A 19158-nucleotide genomic window follows, 5' to 3' on the forward strand; every position below is an offset into this window, starting at 1 on the left:
GAAATTTGAAAAATAGGCCAAACTTGTGTTTTCTATAAATGTAAGTATTTATATTAGTATGGAAATTAAACTGACCAAATGTCCTTTGTTTGCCTGGGACATCCCAGTTTTTAACACTGAAAGTCACGTGTCTCTAAGTAAACTGATATAGTTAGTCACCCTAATAAAAATCACATTGCTGTTGCTATTTTAATTGTAAGATTTTTTACCATTTGACTATTGCTCTTGTATTCTTTTTTGATTTCCTTTTTCTTTAGTCATAGGTGATAGGTTTATAGTTATTTAAAACACAAGTTTAAAATGAAAAAGATTATTTTTATGATAAAACATTTATCATGTAGTTTAGACATCCTTTCTAGAAGTCATAGGATGGAGTAATATTTCTCAAGTTTCTTGTATCACAAATGCAAATTTGTGTGTTTCTTGATCTGTAATGTGGCAAAACAATTCTATTTCAGGTGGATCTTTCAAATATAAGTGAGATTTTATTCTCGCATTCATTGAACAACGATGTATTAATCTTATGTCAAATGTCAGAGACTGTGGTAGGTTCTAGGCATATGTGGAGATTAAGATAAAGGCTTGGCCACAAAAAGTTTATAGTTTAGTTGGAGACAGAGAAATAGTTGAGGATAGTAAAAGATAGTAGAGGATCAAGCATAGGGTGATAATTCTATACTTAGGAGGAATTGTTAACCTAGCCTGGGAAGTATTTGAGGACAATAATAATAAACTAAAAGAATAAGTAAGAGTTAGGTTGGCCATGAATAGATGGAAAGATAGTAGGAACACTATACAGGCATACTTTGTTTTATTATTACTTCACAGATGTTGCGTTTTTTCCCCCGCCTTTTCTTCCACCCTCTCCCCCTCCACTCTGGTTCAAGCTGTTGTTTCTTAGTCTAGTTATGTAGGACACAGCTCCTTGGCCCATGTTGGTATTATGAGCCTTGCACTCCCCCCGGCTGAGGCAGTTGGTTACCAGTAGTTGATCGGCCGCTCACAGCAGCTCTCACGGGCTGCCGGCCACTAATGCTGGCTGCCGGCCACTCACGCTGGCCACCAGCCACTCATGCTGGCCACTGGCTGTTCATGGCAGCACACGGTAGCCCACAGCGGCACACAGCAGCCCGTGGCAGTACTCAGCAGCCCACGGCAGCTCACGCCAACCTCCGGCTGCTCACGGCAGGCCAGCTCCAGGGAGAGCTGGCAGCACATAGCAGCTTACGATGGTTGCTGGCCACTCACGCTGGCTGCCAGCCACTCATGGCAGCTCACAGTAGCCCACAGCTGTAGCCCACAGACTGCTGTTCACAGTCTTAGCTGTAGAGGGCGCAGCTCACTGGCCCATGTGGGAATCGAACCAGCAACCTCGGTGTTAGGAACACAGTGCTCCAACCACCTAAGCCACCAGGCCAGCCCAGATGTTTTTTTTTTTACAAATTGAATGCAAGACCCTCCACCAGCAAAAAGATTATGATGGGCTTTATTGCCATACTTGCTTTAATGTGGTGGTCTGGAACTGAACCAGTAGTGTCTCTGAGGTCTGCCTATATACAAAGGCCAGAGAAATAGTAAGAGCAGTAAAGAATTTTTAATTCCAGGGTGGGGTTTTAATTCCAGGTGGGGTTTTAATTCCAGGGGGGCAAGATTAGAGACTGGGAGACTAATTAGAAGTTGTTGCAGTTATTCAGTTGAAAAGTGATAGTGGCTTGTACTAAGGTACCAGCAATGTGGACAGAGAAGACAAAACTACACATTGCTAGACATAGTAGAGCTTAACAGTGGCTAGATATAATATTAATGTACAAAAGTAGGCCACATTTCTTTATATCCAGCAGTAGACTACCAGAAATATGACAGAAGAGAGAACTTCATTAATAATAGTATCAAGGATATCATGGTATTGAAGAATAAATACAACAGAGAATTATAAGACCTATTTAAGAAAAATTTTAAAAATCTAACGAATATGTTTAAAAAGATGAATTTTAAACAATTGAAGAGACATACCATGTTAATGGAAAGTAATATCTATTATAAAAATATCATTTTCCCCATATTTATTCATAGAGTCAATATAATTCCAATACAACAGGGTTATTCACAGCACTTGATGAGTCTAAAATGTTATATGGAAAAGTAAAAGCTAAGAAGAAATAGGGCCCATCTAAAGATGATGAGCAGGAAAAGGGCATTTACCCTAAAATATATTAAAACTTATTATAGTAATTGAGAGAGTGATATCAGTGTAAGGATTAACGAATTAACCAGAGGAATACAGTTGAGTGCTCAGGAATAGACCCATACATATATATGAAACATTGTTATGTGGTAAAGTTGGAATTTCAAATCATTGAGGAGGAAACAGAGACCATTGAATAAATGGAGCCAGAAAAAAATGTTTATCCATTTGGCAAAAGATGAAGTTGGATCTCTGTCTCATACCATATTTAAAACAAAACGGGACTCCAGATGGATTAAAGTAGTAAATGTCTAAAATGAAAACTTTGAAACTCTTAGTAGAAAAATTAAGTGAAGATTTTCCTTTCCAGCTCAGATGGAATAACTGGTATCAAACTAGCTTTCTTGCAAAAAACGATGAGAAAACTGAACAAAATATATGAAACGGTTGTTTTCAAACATTGGATAACAGGCAGTGCAGGATTGAGATTTTTGAGAGAGGAGAAATAAGTATCTCTGTGATTTCCCAGACTTTTTCACTGGAGATGAAATTTCAGGTATGACACAAGGAAGGGGATCTCAAGACGACAAGAAGTATACAGCAGTCTTAATGAGTTGAAGAGATAGGTCAAAGTTCAGGACAGCTGAGGAGGTATCTGAACTTACGGGCAGAATACCTGAGAGGAGATAGCTACACTGAGAAAAAGCTACAGATATCTGCACAAGAGTTGCCTTGATTCTTAGCTGAATGCTAAGCTGTGAATGCACAGGATGTGATTCTATGAGAAAACTATCAGAGAAAGAAAAACTGCGGAATCTGTGAACTGAACAACTATCACAAATTATACTTGGTAAAGATCCCAAGCCATGCTAGGAGTAGGCTAACTTCACCCTAGGGTTAAAAGCTACTGGAAACCAGCCCTAACTAAGCTAAAACACCAAACTTTAAAAAGATCAAGGTGACTTTCAGGTATATTAACTGCTCATCAGAACAAAGCTCAATAATACTTGCTAAAAGAGCACACAGAATGCAGTTGCTCAATAATACATCATTCACAATGTCCAGCATTCAAAAAAACATTACAAGATGACAAGAAGTTGAAAATTGTCCATAATCAGGAGAAAAATCACCTAGATAGAAACAGAACCATATATTATAGACTTAGCACACAAGGTTTTTAAAACAACTATTATTAGTATGTTTAAAGAAATCACAGAAAACATGAAAACAAAGAGGAGAGAATAGAAATTAAAATAAAGAACTAAATGTGGCTTACAAAACTGAAAAGTACATTTTTCTGAATTGAAAACTTTAATGAATAGGCTTAAGAGCAAATAAGTTACTGCAGAAGACAGCATAGGTAAATGTGAATAAAGGACAATAAAGCAATAGAAATTATCCAGATTAAAGCATAGAGAGAAAGTAATTGGAGTCTGGGGGAGGGGATACAGAAAAAAAATTTTGGAAAAATCAATGTCTCCAAAAGTTTTAGATATGAAGAAAAATTTAAGTTTATGGTCCAAGAAGGTCAATGAAACCCAGGTATGATAAACACAAAGAAAACCATCCCAGGTCATATTAGAGTCAAATTATTGGAAACCACTGAAAATGAGAAAATCATAAATAAAAGCAGCAAAAGATAAAGAAAAGATAAATTTAGATACAATAGGAGAAAAATAAGAATAATTGCTGATTTCTCATTACACCGAACAAACTGAAAATGTACTTCATCTTCAAAGAGTTGAGGGGAAAACTGTCAAACTAAGATTTTATATTCTGTGAAAATAGTTTTCTAAATGTGGGCAAATTAAAGATCTTTTTTACACAAACAAAAGCTGAGAGAATTTGTCTGTAGGAGGTATACACTGCAAGAATTATTAAAGCAGTTCTTCAGGTAGAAAAAGGATAGAAGGTGGAAAACATAAAATAGTGAATACCGGGGGTGCCAAAAAAAATGTATACGCATTTTAAGAGATGTTATCTATGTATAACTTTTCGAAGTTGAATTGAATTACGGTAGCGATGTATAGTATGATGTTTACTCAAAAGATGGCGTTAATCAAATGAATGCTAGCTAGCGTCACCATGTGACTGGCAGGACAAAGAAAATGGCAGAAGCACAGTTGTCATTTGAGGAGTTCAAGACCATTTTGAAGTGGTCTTTGAAATTTGAGAATGTTGTAGAAATACAATGAAAATGGAGGCGTGAGTGTGCAACAGACCTCCAACACATCTAACAATTGCACGCATTCGTAGTAAGTCTAAGACGCATGGTGCATGTGTGATGTGCACAAGGGAAGATCCAGGAGGCCTTGCACAGCAGCAAGTCCTGCTTCTTCTGCTGTGGTGTTGGAACAGTTTAGACGCTCGCCACAGAAGTCTACCGAACAGTGTTCACTGTAATCAGAGATGTCTGGGTGCTGATGACAACCACTTTGAGCACCTCTTGTAATTGCAGAAGTCAAATGTGACTTGTATTCATCTTTTGTTATCGGTATATATTATTACAATTTTAATACAGTTTTTTGCTTTTTAAAAATGTGTATACATTTTTTGGGCACCCTCTGTATGTAGGTAAATATAAAGGACTTTTTCTCGTTAAAGAAATTAAAAATTTCTTTACGAGGTAATTTAATTTAAATTTAATTAAAATGTTAGTAGAAAATTGAAAATGAACAAAAGAACCCAATGGAAATTCTAGAATTGAAAAATGTAACAGAAATTAAGAATAGGATTTGATGGATTTAGATCTGGATAGCATGTCATAAGAAAATAGCGTGAACCAGTAAGAAACAAAAGGATAGACAATACAGAAAAGAATATAAGAGACATAGGCAATACATTAAAAAGATCTAACATATGTATAATTGATTTCTCAGAAAGGAAAAAAAAACGTGAAATAGGGACAATAATGGCTGGAAATTTTCCAAATGTGTCAAAGGCTATCAAACAACAAATTCAGTAAGCCCTGTAATTAGAGCAGGATAAATACTTTATAATGAAAACAATACCCTGGCACATTATTACAAAGTAAAAAATCCAAAAGATACACTACTAAAAGCAACCAGTAAAAAACGTCCAGTTACCCTCAATGAAGCAGCAGTAAAAATGACAGCTCATTTCTCATTGGAAGCAGTTGAAACCAGAAGACAGTGGAATGTTTTGAAACAGAGTAACTGCAAACCTAGAATGATGTACTCCGTGAAAATAGGTAACAGTAAAATGAAGGCAATAACTAAGAGAGCAGTTAGACATGGAGTTGTCAAGGAAAGTGTAAATTTGGAATTGTGGCTTAAAATTTAATTGGAATGTTCTGTTAATTGTGTCATCAAAATTCACTTAAAATGGTGCGTTTACATGTCAACAAATGTTTAAGTCCTTGGATTCAATAGCAGTGGTAATTCTTTAAGCAAATACCTATGAGTATCCAGTTTGCCTGCCAAGTTTGTGTTAGGTGATAGTAGTATAGTGAGAAGCAAACAGAGATAGTATCTTCTTTCTAGAACTCATATTCTAGTGGTTGATGTAATAGGTGGTGGGCTGGGGACAGAAATTAAACAAATACCCACACAATAAACTGTAAGATTGCTCTATTTTAGGGACATGGGTACATGGATCTATGAGGTGATATAATGACTAAATTAATCTTCACTGAGTCTGAAGGAAGAAGTTAACTAGATCAGGAGACGTAGCACCAGCATGTGCAGACTGGGAGGAGAAAACTGTGTGTTGGAGGATTGGAAAGAAGGCCTATTGAGCTGTAGCACAGAGAGCGAGGGTTGGATAATGTGGTAGGGTCTCTTTGAAGTAATATGGAATGGGAAGAAACTGGATGGCTAAGCAGAGTCTGTAATGCTGATTTGGTGGCACATATAAAGGATTTAGGGCTTTACCCTTAGAGCAGTAGGAAGTCATTGAAATATATTATGCAGGTGGGCAATATTTTCAAGTTTGCATTTTTAAAAGACTGCAATATGCAGAATAGACTGAAGGCCAATAGTGAATATGGATAGACAACATTGCTCTTACTGCAGTACTCTAGGTAATAAGTGATGGTAGCTTCAGCTAACGTGGTGGAGCCGGAGATAATAGGCAGATTCCTTAGGTATTTAGGAGACAAATTTGGCAGGGGTAGGTAATAGATTGGATTTATAGAGGTGAGGTAGAAGTATTACAAACTACCATGACTTACTTTATATCCAAATGCTTACATATTGAAAGACATGTTTTGAAAATGTTTTAAAGTGAAAGAATTACTTGAATAAGTAATAAATCATCTATACAGTAGAATGTTATAAGGCTGAAAATGATGTTTATGAAGAATTTTTAATGGCATGGAGAAATGCCTATGGTGTTACATAGTAAAGTAGAATATGAAATTGTTTATAATGCATATTCTTAACTATATAAAATTGTAATGGTGAAGTATGCTAATTATTAGAAATGACTCTCTTTTTGCCATATAGACACCTCAAGAAAAACATGCTGTTCATGGTCCAGAACTCTTGAGGAAAAAACGTACAACTTCAGCTGAAAAAAATACTTGTCAGCTTTATATTCAGACTGATCATCTGTTTTTTAAATATTATGGAACACGAGAAGCTGTGATTGCCCAGGTATTTATAATTTTCTTACTATTTTAGGAGTTTTCATATTGTATCATTTTACCTATATTTTCCTCTAAAAATTTAAGTTAGCATGTATCTCATTTTGGAAAAATAAAGAATGTGTATTTTCAATTGTGAGATAATAAAATATGTAAGATAAGCACACAGATAACTGAAAGAAAGATCAGTTAGGATATTTTAGTGTCATTCAAAAAACAAGTGTAAGAAAGTGATTTTATGAAGGAGATGATGATGATGATGATGATGATAGAGTTTAGCTTTGGAAAGAGGGTTGAATTTTCATTTGTGGTCTTAAAACAGGGAAGGATAGAGGAATCCTTTCAACAAGAAGGATTTAATTTCTATTCTGTATTCCCATTGTACTAAGCACTTTCTAAATTACATTATTATTTGCATTTATGTCTTCTCAACCTTTATTAAAGTATAAAGTCTTTGGCGATACCCTTCAAAATGTCCTTCATGTTGAAGCTATCCAGTGAGCGTCTGATGAATGCATTTTGACTCCAAGGATTTGAGACTGAGAGGACTGATGTGACACTAGTATAAATGGTGAACTCAGTTGGTGGTGGTGATAAGCTTAATTTTAGACATGTTTAAAAGCCAGGTGGTTATTCCCTTAGGATATCGAAAATGTAGAACTAGAACTTGGGACAGTTTAGCCTTGAGCTTTCTGCATGGAATTTAAGGGCACAAAAGAGATAGTTAACATAAGGGGAGAGAATGAAATCAAAAGGGAAGAAACTGGGAAATAGTATCTGTATATAGTAAACAGGATGAGCAAGAGAAGCTATGGGCTAAAACATAATAGTTAAAGAGATAGGATTGAATAATTAGCCAAGGAAGAAATAGAGTTTCAAAACAAAGTGCATAGCTAATAGTGTCATGTTGTGGAGATATCAAAGAGAATGACATGTTAATTAACTAGATGGCAGGAATCCTTCACAATTATACATATATAAAATCATTCTGATATCTTACAATTTTGTCAGTTATACCTTAGTAATGCTGGGAAAAGGAATGACTACAAAAGGTGGTTAGTTAGTTTCTGTTAGGTTGGTGCAAAAGTAATTGCAGTTTAAAACTAAAAATAAATGCGAAACTGCAATTACTTTTGCACCAACCTAATAGTTAATAAGAATATTAATGAGCTTTAAGCAAGCTCTCAATAGAGTTGAGGGTGAAAACGTTGTGAACAGTAAGGAATGGGTTGGCAGAAACAGTGAGAGTTTCAAGAAATGTGAAAAACAGAAAAAAATGTGGCTTAAAAATAATATGAAATATTTGGGGGCGAAAATGGGGTAGAGATTACATGAGACATTACTAGTAAGATGAAAAGCATCCTGTAGAGAAACAGTGGTAGGATATAAGAGAAAGAAGAATTGATGTGAAAAAATGTTCTTGAAGATCCAGTAAGGAATAAAGAAAAGTTACCCTTTAAGGAAGAGTACCATTTGGAAAAGATATAAATGGATAAAAACAGAAAAAGTTCAAGGTAAAGAGAGAGGGAAGTCAAGATGAACTCTGGAGAAATGTTTGAACCACCACTGTTGAGAATGGAGTAGAGGATTGCTAGGCCAAATTGAGGTTAGGTAGCATGAATTTATTTATAATGGACCCTATCAGGATTGTTACGACTTTATCAATATTTGGCAACCTGGACTACTTTTGAAATTATTATTGTTAATGCTTCTACTTGACTATCTTAATGTTTATATAATTTCTTTGAAAATTGTGTGTGTGTGTGTGTGTGTGTGTGTGTGTGTGTGTGTGTGTGTATATGTGTGTTCACATAAATGTTAGCAAGAGCTTTTTGTAAATGAAGATGGGAACGCTGTATACAGAGTGATTTAGAAGCCAGAGTATTTAGTTGGGCGTCAACAGGCTAAACAGTATTATTTTGTGTTCCATCATCATGTTAATCTCTTCCTAGTGGTTAGCAAAATCTGAACATACCTTATTTATATTTTAATTATCCAGCCCCACAAATAAATGTCTGTAAATTTATGAGGACCTTCTCTATTTTGTTCACCATTTTATCCCCAGCACCTAAAACAGTGCCTAGCATTTACCGTGTTTCCCAAAAAATAAGACCGGGTTTTATATTAAGGTTTGCTCCAAAAGACTCATTAGGGCTTATGTTCAGGGGATGTCATCCTGAAAAATCATGCTAGGGCTTATTTTCTGGTTAGGTCTTATTTTCGGAGAAACACGGTAGGTAAGTGGTCAACAAAACTTACATAATGTGTACTAGTACAGCAATAGAAAGACCAAAGTCAATGAATGACTGAGTGTCCTGTTACTATCAGGAAGTTCTCACACATGTTTGAGCTGAGCTGAGCCTGAAGGATAAATACCCTTAGGCATAAGGAAACAGCATGTAAAAAGGGAGGCAGGTGTTACAATGTAGGATGGGTTGAGGCAACAATGTGGCTGAAACAAAAGTGCATATTTGGTTTGGACCAGAGAAGAGTATGGAAAAAGCGCAGAATCCCTCTCAGCTTCAGCTCACTAATCTATTTCATTCTTTTATCTAGTATATGATGTAGATACGTTAAAATTTGATTGGGAACATGAATAATTCTTGATTTAGGAAATGGAAATTCAGTCTTTTTCACTTTTCAACATTGTGTCTAAAATGCTTTTCTTTTTTTAAATCAATAGATATCCAGTCATGTTAAAGCAATTGATACAATTTATCAGACCACAGACTTCTCCGGAATCCGTAACATCAGTTTCATGGTGAAACGCATAAGGGTAAGGAATTTTAATAGTTAAGAACATTAAAAAAGAAACAATAAGGACCATGTTTACAAAAAGAAAAATGCATACTTTTTACTTCATTTTTATGCATTAAATAATTTAAATTGTACTTACTGATGCAGTTTATCTTTACTCTTGACTTTTATACATATACACACATGCGCACACACAGAGGGGATACCTGGGTTTATGATTTAAGAATGAAATTGATAAGACTTTAATCTAGGCTGCAAAGTAGGTATGGCAGTACTGTTTTCTGTCTGTCTGATTAACATACTAGTTATTAATGGAAAGCCCTAACCTCAAAAACTACAGATACAGTACTTGACATTTTTTCCCCCTGATATTATTCCCCAGTTTCTAAGATTTGCCTTATGCTGTGTATTTCAGTGTGTGTCCCATTTCATGCTCCAGGAGAGGGAAGGATAGATACAGTGGTTAAATAAAGTTAGAAGTTTGGAAATAACGCTTAGTAATACTGTACCCTCTTCTTGAAAATTCACATTGCATACTAACATACCTCAAGTTTTGAAAAGTCCTTTAGGAAAGAAAACCATATTTTTCTAAACTAATTTCACCGTGAGACCTTCTTTATATTAACATCAACTGAGACTCCAGAGAACTGGCAGACATAGCTTGAGAAATGTTGATCCTGAGCCAGTAATATCCTCCCATTACTACTGACATTTTCAATAGACTGTTTACAAAAAATGTTTACTTTCATACATACCCCTTTTTATTCTCTATCAACAGTATTGTGTGCGATTCTCTGACTTACCTGAGGAAAGCCAAATTGTTCTAGGACTTCAAAGGGCAGGTCTCTGAAAGGAAGCAGAGGCTGATAAATGAAAGCTTTTGTTTAGTAGAAGTTTGGTATCAGAACCAGATTATTCTTCAGATTGTGAAGGAGGAACCTGCACCAGGAAAGAAACATTCTGGAGGAACTCAGCTTGAAATAATAAGACAAATAAATTGGCAGTAAGAAAAATAAAATTCTTGCCCACATCCAGGGAAAAAATTGAAGTTTGACTCATGTGACTTTCTTGGCAAGGAGAGCCAAGAAAATGATTCGTCTGCTGAATTGACACTCTTGGGTTCGATATTTGTTTTGTTCTAGTAACTAGCTAAAATACAGAGTTTTATTTTCTTATACTTGTCACCATATATAGAAGATAAGCACTAAAAGAGACTTGCTCAGGTGATTAACTTTGGGAAACTACTTCATTAGAAATTTTGAAAGCAGAACTTGTTTTTCCACCCCAGGGAATCAGGTGAATACTTACTTAGAAATTTAATATATTCAATTTTAATTCTCCTACCCTCCTTGTTAAAAATTGTCTTTCTGTTTTGGCTTCTTATAATTAGCCCAGGGATGGAGAGGGGCATTGGGAACAACTGTAGAAGTCTTAGTTGAGGCCTGATTCCCTTTGGCCCCCAAGCATATTGTCCAGACAGATTCAGAACCAGATGAGCAGAGACTTACATTAAGACTCCGCTAACATTAATTATTTAAATCATTGTTTTGGATTTTAGATCAATACAACTGCTGATGAGAAGGACCCTACAAATCCCTTCCGTTTTCCAAATATTGGTGTGGAGAAGTTTCTGGAATTGAATTCTGAGCAGAATCATGATGACTACTGTTTAGCCTATGTCTTCACAGACCGAGATTTTGATGATGGCGTTCTTGGTCTGGCTTGGGTTGGAGCCCCTTCAGGTAGTTTATCTAACTGTCTTGACTTAATACTTGAAACAAAAGGCAATTTTTCAGGGAAGATTGAATTTTACAAAGTATAGGAGAAAGCGATGCTTGTACAATATCTTAATTTACACAACTTGAGTTAGGCAAGATTCATTAGCGTGATATATATGGAAAAATAGATGAAGCAGCTTGTTATTTTGAAATTAATTGTAACAGGGAGTTATCCTGACATTTGGTACATTCAGAAGCTGAAATAAATAATTTTTTTAATTAAAATTTATTGGGGTGACAATGGTCAACAAAACTACATAGGGTTCAAGTGTACAATTCTGTAATGCATCATCTATATATTGCGTTACATGTTCACCACCCAGAGTTAGTTCTTCTACCACCATATATTTGTGAAATAGATGATTTTAAGGGAAAAAATGGTACTCATTTCTAAAATCAAAACAAAATACTAATTTTTCTCATAAAAGTTAGTTATTAATTTAAAAATTTTAAAGAAAGTTATAGAGTCAAAAGGGAAAAAAAGTATGTTCTTAGGTTCTGTTCTACAGTGAGACAGAAAGCAGAGAGACCCTGGTCAGGAGCAGCAGGTAGAAAGAAAAGAAAGCGTGCATTTATTATTTTTTTCTAGCCTTTATTTTAACAGAAGTGAAGTATTGCTTGAAAAGAGATGCAGGCAGGAGGCCCCAGTACCCACAACTCCATTGGCTGCACTGCGTGGGCCCATATTCTGCTAGGCTCTCTGCTTTAGCCATGAAACCTACTGTCATTTGATAAATCTGGGATAAGATAATCCCCTTCTCATTACAGTGGGGGTGAGGGCCTATGATTTACAGTATAAGTTCAGTAGCTTAGTTTAGAGAAATATAAATTTGTGAATTGAAAAATGAGTAGAAAAAAATCCCAGACTCTTTGAATATAAGTTTTGCTATATATAGTTTGATGGGTAGTCTGTCATCTTTTGAGCTATGTACAGAGGGTGCCAAGAAAAGTATTTCCATTTTAAGAAAGGAAAAAAAAAAACTATTAAAACTGTAATACTCAATATATACCGATAACAAAAGATGAATACAAGTCACGTTTGACTCTTGCAATTACAAGAGATGCTCAAAGTGGTAACCATCACTGTAATTTTAATACAGTTTTTTCCTTTCTTAAAATGTATATACATTTTTTTGGCACCCCCTGTATAGAGCTCTTTTTTATTAATGCGCCATTTTTGTCTTCTTAAAAGAATCAACTTCTGTTTTATCCAGAGTAAGACAGCCTTTTCTGTGCCCATTTTTATGTTTATTTTTTGATCTGTTATTCTTATTTTCATTTGTACCTTATTTTTACTTTCATATTTCTTGCTTTTTTTTTTAAAAAAAGTCAGCAATGAATATCCTTTTTATAGTTTTCAAAGCTTCTTTTTTTTTTTCAACATTTTAAAGTGTTCTCAATTTCATGATGTCATTAAAGTACAAGTTTATCTCATGGGCTGCATATTATCATAGTACAGTAATTTTTAATTTTTGTCCCTTATGATAATCTGTATTGGTTTTGTGTTACTTGGATTGTCAGCGGATTTTACAGCTCACTCTTTCCTATGATGTTTCACATTTTATAACTTTTATGTTCTGAAAGTTCTTTTCCTGTCCTTGAATAGTTGGATGATTTTATCACAAATTTTATGCTCCCTTCTTACTCATTAGTAAGTACTGCAGAAACTTGGGGATTCATTTGATTTTTGTTTGTATGTTACCATGATGAGTATAGTGGTTCTCAGTGTGTGCTCCATGGACTAGCAGCATTAGCATCACCAGGAAATTTGTTAGAAATGTATATTCATGGGCCCCACCCAGGTCTACCAAGTCAGAAACTCTGGATGTGGAGCCCAGCAATCTTTGTTTGAAGAAGCCCTCCAGGTGATTCTGATACATAATAAGTTTGAGAAACACCATATAAATATTTTGTCTCCAAAGAAGCTTGCTCACAAAATGTCTTCTGGGCAAATGATTGGATGATCTCAAACTAAAAACTTGTCTGCCATTTTGCATAGTCAAAACAATAGTTAACCCCAGACTATTGTTCATTAAGAATATAATACTCCTGGAGCGGCCAGATGGCTCAGTTGGTTAGAGTGAAAGCTCTGAACAAGAGAGTTGCTGGTTCGATTCACACATGGGCCGGTGAGCTGCGCCCTCCATAACTACATTGACGACAGTGAGCTGCCACTGAGCTTCTGGAGGGGTGGCCACATGGCTCAGTTGGTTAGAGCGCGAGCTCTCAACAACAAGGTTGCTGGTTCAATTCCCACATGGGATGGTGGGCTGCGCCCTTTGCAACTAAAGATTGAAAACGGTGACTGGACTTAGAGCTGAGCTGCTCCCTCCACAACTAGATTGAAGGACAACTACTTGGAGCTGATGGGTCCTGGAGAAACACACTGTCTCCCAATATTCCCCAATAAAATTAAGAGAAAAAAAAAAAAAAAAAAAAAAAGAATGTAATGCTCCTGAAGGAGTTTGGTCAGATTTTCCTAAATCTTCGGATGTCCTCATGTCTGTAGATGCAGCCACTTTTTTTTTTTAAATAGGCTGTATTTTTAGAACAGTTTTAAATTTACGAAAAAATTGTACAGACAGTATAGAGAGTTCCCATACTCTCCTACCCCCACCACAATTTCCTATATTAACAGCTTACATTAATTAGTATGGTAACATTTGTAACAATGATCCAGTATTGTTAACTAAAGTCAGTCCATAGTTTATTCAGATTCCTTTAGGTTTAACCTAAAGTCCTTTTTCTGTTATAGGATCTCATCTAGGGTACCATATTACATTTAGTTGTCACGTTTCTTTAGTTTCCTCTTGGCTAGTAGGGTTTCTCAGAGTTTCTTTGTTTTTGATAACTTTGAAAATTTTGAGGAGTACTGGTCAGGTATATTGTAGGATGCCCCTTTGTTGCAATCTGTCTGATGTTTTTCTCATGATTAGACTGGGGTTATGGATTTTGGGGACAATTTGTTTTTATGTCTAGTTTATGATATTTGGACCACCATTTGTGATGCTGCTCATTTTACTGAAGCAGCAATAAACAGTACTGGATTGAAAGTGGTGGGACATACCATGTTTCCCTGAAAATAAGACCAGGTCTTATATTAATTTTTGCTCCAAAAGATGCGTTAGGGCTTATGTTCAGGGGATGTCATGCTGAAAAATCATGGTAGGGCTTATTTTCCGGTTAGGTCTTATTTTTGGGGAAATACAGTATTACTTGTATTTTTATAATTGGGTTCTTTATCTTATGCCCTTTTCCTTTACTCTGTGTTAAACTCCCAATTTCAGCTTTTAGAAGCCTTTCTTCTAAGTGCTTCTGAGGAGGGGCTAAGCAAGGACAGAAGAATGGGGGCCAGAGTGGGAAAGAGAAGGGAATCTGTTCCTTTGACCTATTTTTTTTCAGCTTGTAAAGGGTACCTGCGTTGACATAACATTGAACAGATTTCTTCTTCATTTCTCTTTGCCCCAGACTACTCAAACTGAGTTTTATATTTGACTTACATTTTATTTTTTTAATAAGGAACTTTATATATTTGGTCTTACTATTTCAATACACATATGAGTACTACCTCCATTTTATAAATGAGAAAACTTGGGTTCAGAGACTTTGACCAACTCAGTATCACACAGAACCTTGAATCTGGACCTTTTGACTCCAAGTTTAGTGCATTTGGTAGTTATTTTACTAGTTATTATATACTGTAACATTCTAGCTTTCTCAAGACATTTCTTTTTTTTTTTTTAGATTTTATTAGGGAAGGGGAATAGGACTTTATTGGGGAACAGTGTGTACTTCCAGGACTTTTTCCAAGTCAAGTTGTTGTCCTTTCAATCTAAGTTGTGGAGGGTGCCGTTCAGCTTCAAGTTGTCGTCCTTTCTGTCTTAGTTGTGGAGGGCGCAGCTCAGCTCCAGGTCCAGTTGCTGTTGTTAGTTGCAGGGGGCGCAGCCCACCATCCCTTGTGGGAGTCGAGGAATCAAACTGGCAACCTTGTGGTTGAGAACCCACTGGCCCATGTGGGAATGGAACTGGCAGCCTTCGGAGTTAGGAGCACGGAGCTCTAACTGCCTGAGCCACCGGGCCGGCCCCAAGACAGTTCTAATAAGTTGAAGTGTTTTCTACATCTTAGTAGAGGTGTTATATTGTTGTAATCCATTTCCTTCTTTCTTAAAAGAGCAGATTATAAAATAGTACTACTCTATAATATTTAGGTATCATTTCGGGTAACTGTCAGGGCATAATGGGAAGAGCACTGCATTGGGAGCTACCGGATGAGACTGGGTTTTTTTCTGTTCTGTGTCTTTAAACTCAGGTAAATCATTTGCTTCACTTGTTTATTTTTCACTGTAATTTCTTGTCTTTGCTCCTCCTATGAGACTTAATGTTTCTGCCTATAGATTTGGTAATACTTGCTATTGTCTTGTTTTTTAAGTAGCGTTTCATAGTGATCTGTTCAACTTGTAACCTACTACTGTTTCTTAATCTTTTCATTTGTATTTAGTCTAATTAATTTTGATTCTGTTGTATTATTTAGCTTAATTTCATTTAATTCTGCAGATATTTCACTATTCAAATATTTGGTAGTTGAAAGGATTTTGTTGTGATATTATTTTAATTTCCACAGAATAGTTACTCAAATGATTAGCTGTTGTTCCTCTTTACTGACTCAGTTAAGCTGGGAACAGCAATGAGTGTTGAAGCATTTGAATAGTAGGTTTCTTGTCTTCAAGTCTTTTTTACACTACTTTTTATTTGTTTGTATTTAATTTCATATTGTACTTGGGTGCTGCCTCGGGTTTCCTTAATGAGGAAAACAGCACCTCCTTCCTCAGCTCCATAATAAGTAGAAACAACTAGCGAACTGGGCTGACTTGGTGGCTCCCATTTAAAATTATACTGGGCCTAGAAGAGAACCCCCAAAAGGGAGTCTGGTCTCCAAAACAAAGTCAGTCTTGAATATGAATCTGGAAAGAGTAAACTTTTCTTTATATGACCACAGTTCAATATTGTATGGTCAGCATGCTACTGTTAAGTTTTAGGTGTTGAGGCTTACCTTACATCAAAACTGTATTTATGGACTCTGTCAAGGTATTATATTACCTTTGGAGTTTTTCTAATTTGGTATGGGGTCTGTTTTAAAGTTTCGAACTGATATTCTATGACTTTAGCTCTTAGACTATCCTATCGATAGAAAAATGTGGTTATACTTCTTTACTAGTCATTGAGTTACCCATCCATCAGTAATTGCTTTTGACTTGAATTAAAAACATTTTACCCTTCTTATTGTTATTCACAATTGTGTTTTTCAATGATGACATATATAGTGAAATTTTAAATTTATAATATAAAGCAGTTGCTGAACTTTAGTTATGGTTTAGTTATAGGTATATATATCTCATCACTAATTGAGTTTCCAGCATATCAAAACTAGTTAACAGAATTTAAAAAAAATTAAACCATAACTTATAAAATTAGATATAGTGTTTTTCTTCCTGTATAATTGAGTTGTTCCAACATATGCTATTAGTCTGTAACAAATATTAAACTTTCCTATAAGCAATCGTCATTAAAAAGGAGTTGTTTAAGAAGTTAAATAAGATATGAATCACAAAGACTATATTTCAGAGAATACACTCAAATTTATACACTCCCTTGAACTAAATAGACCTTAAAAATACAGAAAAATATATTATCAGAGTTTTTAATATATATTTTTTAACTGATAAATTTGCAGTGTGAAGTCTTCTATGCTTAATTCAAATTTGACAGTACTACCATATTTTGCCAAAAATTAGACTGGGTTTTATATTAATTTTTGCTCCAAATGGTGCATTAGGACTTATTTTCAGGGGATGTCTTATTTTTTCATGTACAACAATCTACATATATGCATTTGTTCATGTACAAAAATCTACATTTATTCAAATGCAGTCATGTCATCTTCTGGAATATCATCATAACTCTCCAAACCCCAAATTCCGGCTTGAATTTCTTGCGACTCCATTTCCTATAGAACCATTGGCCCTAATCTCTCATGTCCAGCAATAGAGCTCTCCTTAAATGAGCACTTCTTGTCCATAACCTGCTTGTAATGCATTGGCAGCACAGCTGTCAGTGATTTTATCCCATGAATTCTTCACCCAAGTTACAGCCTCTTGCAGGCTAGGCTTCACAAAGTTTCCATGCCGATTTCTCTCCATTCTATTTTCAGTGTAGTCGTTGATTTCCATGCGTAAATGGTCCTTGAATGGCCTGTTTATTGCAATATCAAGAGTCTGGAGATAGGCAGTCATTCCTGCAGGAATCATTATTTGATCTATTGTTCTCTCTGCAAGGAAGTTCTTCATGTCGTTAGCACAGTGAGTGCTGGCTGAATCCCAGACTAGCAGACCTCTTTGGCCACCTCGAAAAACAAATGGCAGCATTAAATCGACTCACTTCCTTATAACTGCTTGTGTGCACCAGGCCTTTTCGGTTTCAAGGACATAAATGCCTGAAACATGTTCAACCTTATCTTTCTTGCCCTTAGTGATGATCAGAGGTGGAGCTTTCTTTCCAGCCAGATGAATTGCCAAAATACAGGTAACACGTACACTTTCATAACCAGTGGAGGGAATGCAGATTGACAAGGCACCCCTCTGATCAATTGTCGTTTGAGATCCTTGGCCCATAAACACTGCAATTTCATCCATAGCAATCATGTTGGAGAATTGGTATTTAGAAAAGTCGATGCCATCAACAAAGGACTTGAATGCAAGTGCACATTTAATAACTTCAGTATCTTCCAGCTTGAACAGTGCTGTCAATCTTAGAGACAGTTCATACCACTGAAGGAAGCCATCCAGCCAGTGTTGTGATGCTTTGAATTCTTCTGGGGATATTTCTAACTGTGGTGCCATTGCGAGGGCAAATGTTTGAATATCAGCCCTGCATACCACCAAAGCCTTTGCTCTCCTGTCAGCAATCCATTCACAGATGGTGTCTTCCAGCTCAGGAAATAATGGTTGCTGATCTGATCCACACTTGGGCTTCTTAGCATTTCCCTTGTCCACCTGTTGACTGAGGTTGTCATACTCTGCTCGCCATTTTCGGACCATTGGGAGATCCAACTTCTCTTTGTAGAAAGCCGTAAGATTCTTGCCTCAGGAGTCCTCCACGATTCCTTTCTTGTACTTGATGGAATAGCTCTTTCTTTTTGCACTCATCTTGTCTGGGGTTCAAAATATTATTCCCTTTAAATCTATTAAATCAAGTGTTAATTGAAGACTTACGAGACAGGAGTGGCAACAAAAATGATGACAGTTAAGACTGATGGTCCACACAAAAGCGACGAAAAATTGCAGGCACAAAATTCAGAAAACATTTCTTTATTTCACATGAGTGCATTAAGTATGTTCCTTACAACACATGACGTATTAAATTATGAAGATTCATATTAGACACAACCATGTCCATTCATTATCAAATGAGCGTGTTATTCGTGCGTTGTGTCTGTACTCCAGTTGGTCATTCGGCAATAAGTCTCGAGTTCATCTGTTTACCTCTTGTCCAAAGGTGCCCTCTTGGGTATTTACAAATACCTAATTATAATTTATAATTTATTTTAAGTATTGATGTCAATAATATTTATATTTGTATATTAATATTTTATAATTCAGTACATCCGTCGTGTGTTGCAGTGGGCATACTAAATGTGTCTGGCTGACGATCTTAACTGGGGCTTATTTTGGGGGCAGGGCTTATATTACGAGCATCCTGAAAAATCGTGGTAGGCTTATTTTCTGTTTAGGTCTTATTTTCGGGGAAATACAGTACATTGACCAATTTTCATATGA

At 35.9% G+C, this 19158-nt stretch overlaps 1 protein-coding gene across 21 annotated transcripts in view; it reads left to right on the forward strand.

Moving 5' to 3' along the window:
- LOC109447661 (disintegrin and metalloproteinase domain-containing protein 10) overlaps positions 1 to 19158 on the forward strand; it is a 240849-nt gene that overhangs the window by 192552 nt on the left and 29139 nt on the right. For all 21 annotated transcript variants that reach the window (XM_074327662.1, XM_074327659.1, XM_074327660.1 and 18 more), the window contains 3 exons: positions 6652 to 6801; positions 9475 to 9567; positions 11107 to 11290. In XM_074327662.1, the coding sequence (XP_074183763.1) occupies positions 6652 to 6801; positions 9475 to 9567; positions 11107 to 11290 (427 nt within the window). The remainder of the gene's footprint in view (positions 1 to 6651; positions 6802 to 9474; positions 9568 to 11106; positions 11291 to 19158) is intronic.

This window comes from Rhinolophus sinicus, linkage group LG03 (assembly GCF_036562045.2).
Source record: "Rhinolophus sinicus isolate RSC01 linkage group LG03, ASM3656204v1, whole genome shotgun sequence".
Lineage (NCBI taxonomy): Eukaryota > Metazoa > Chordata > Mammalia > Chiroptera > Rhinolophidae > Rhinolophus > Rhinolophus sinicus.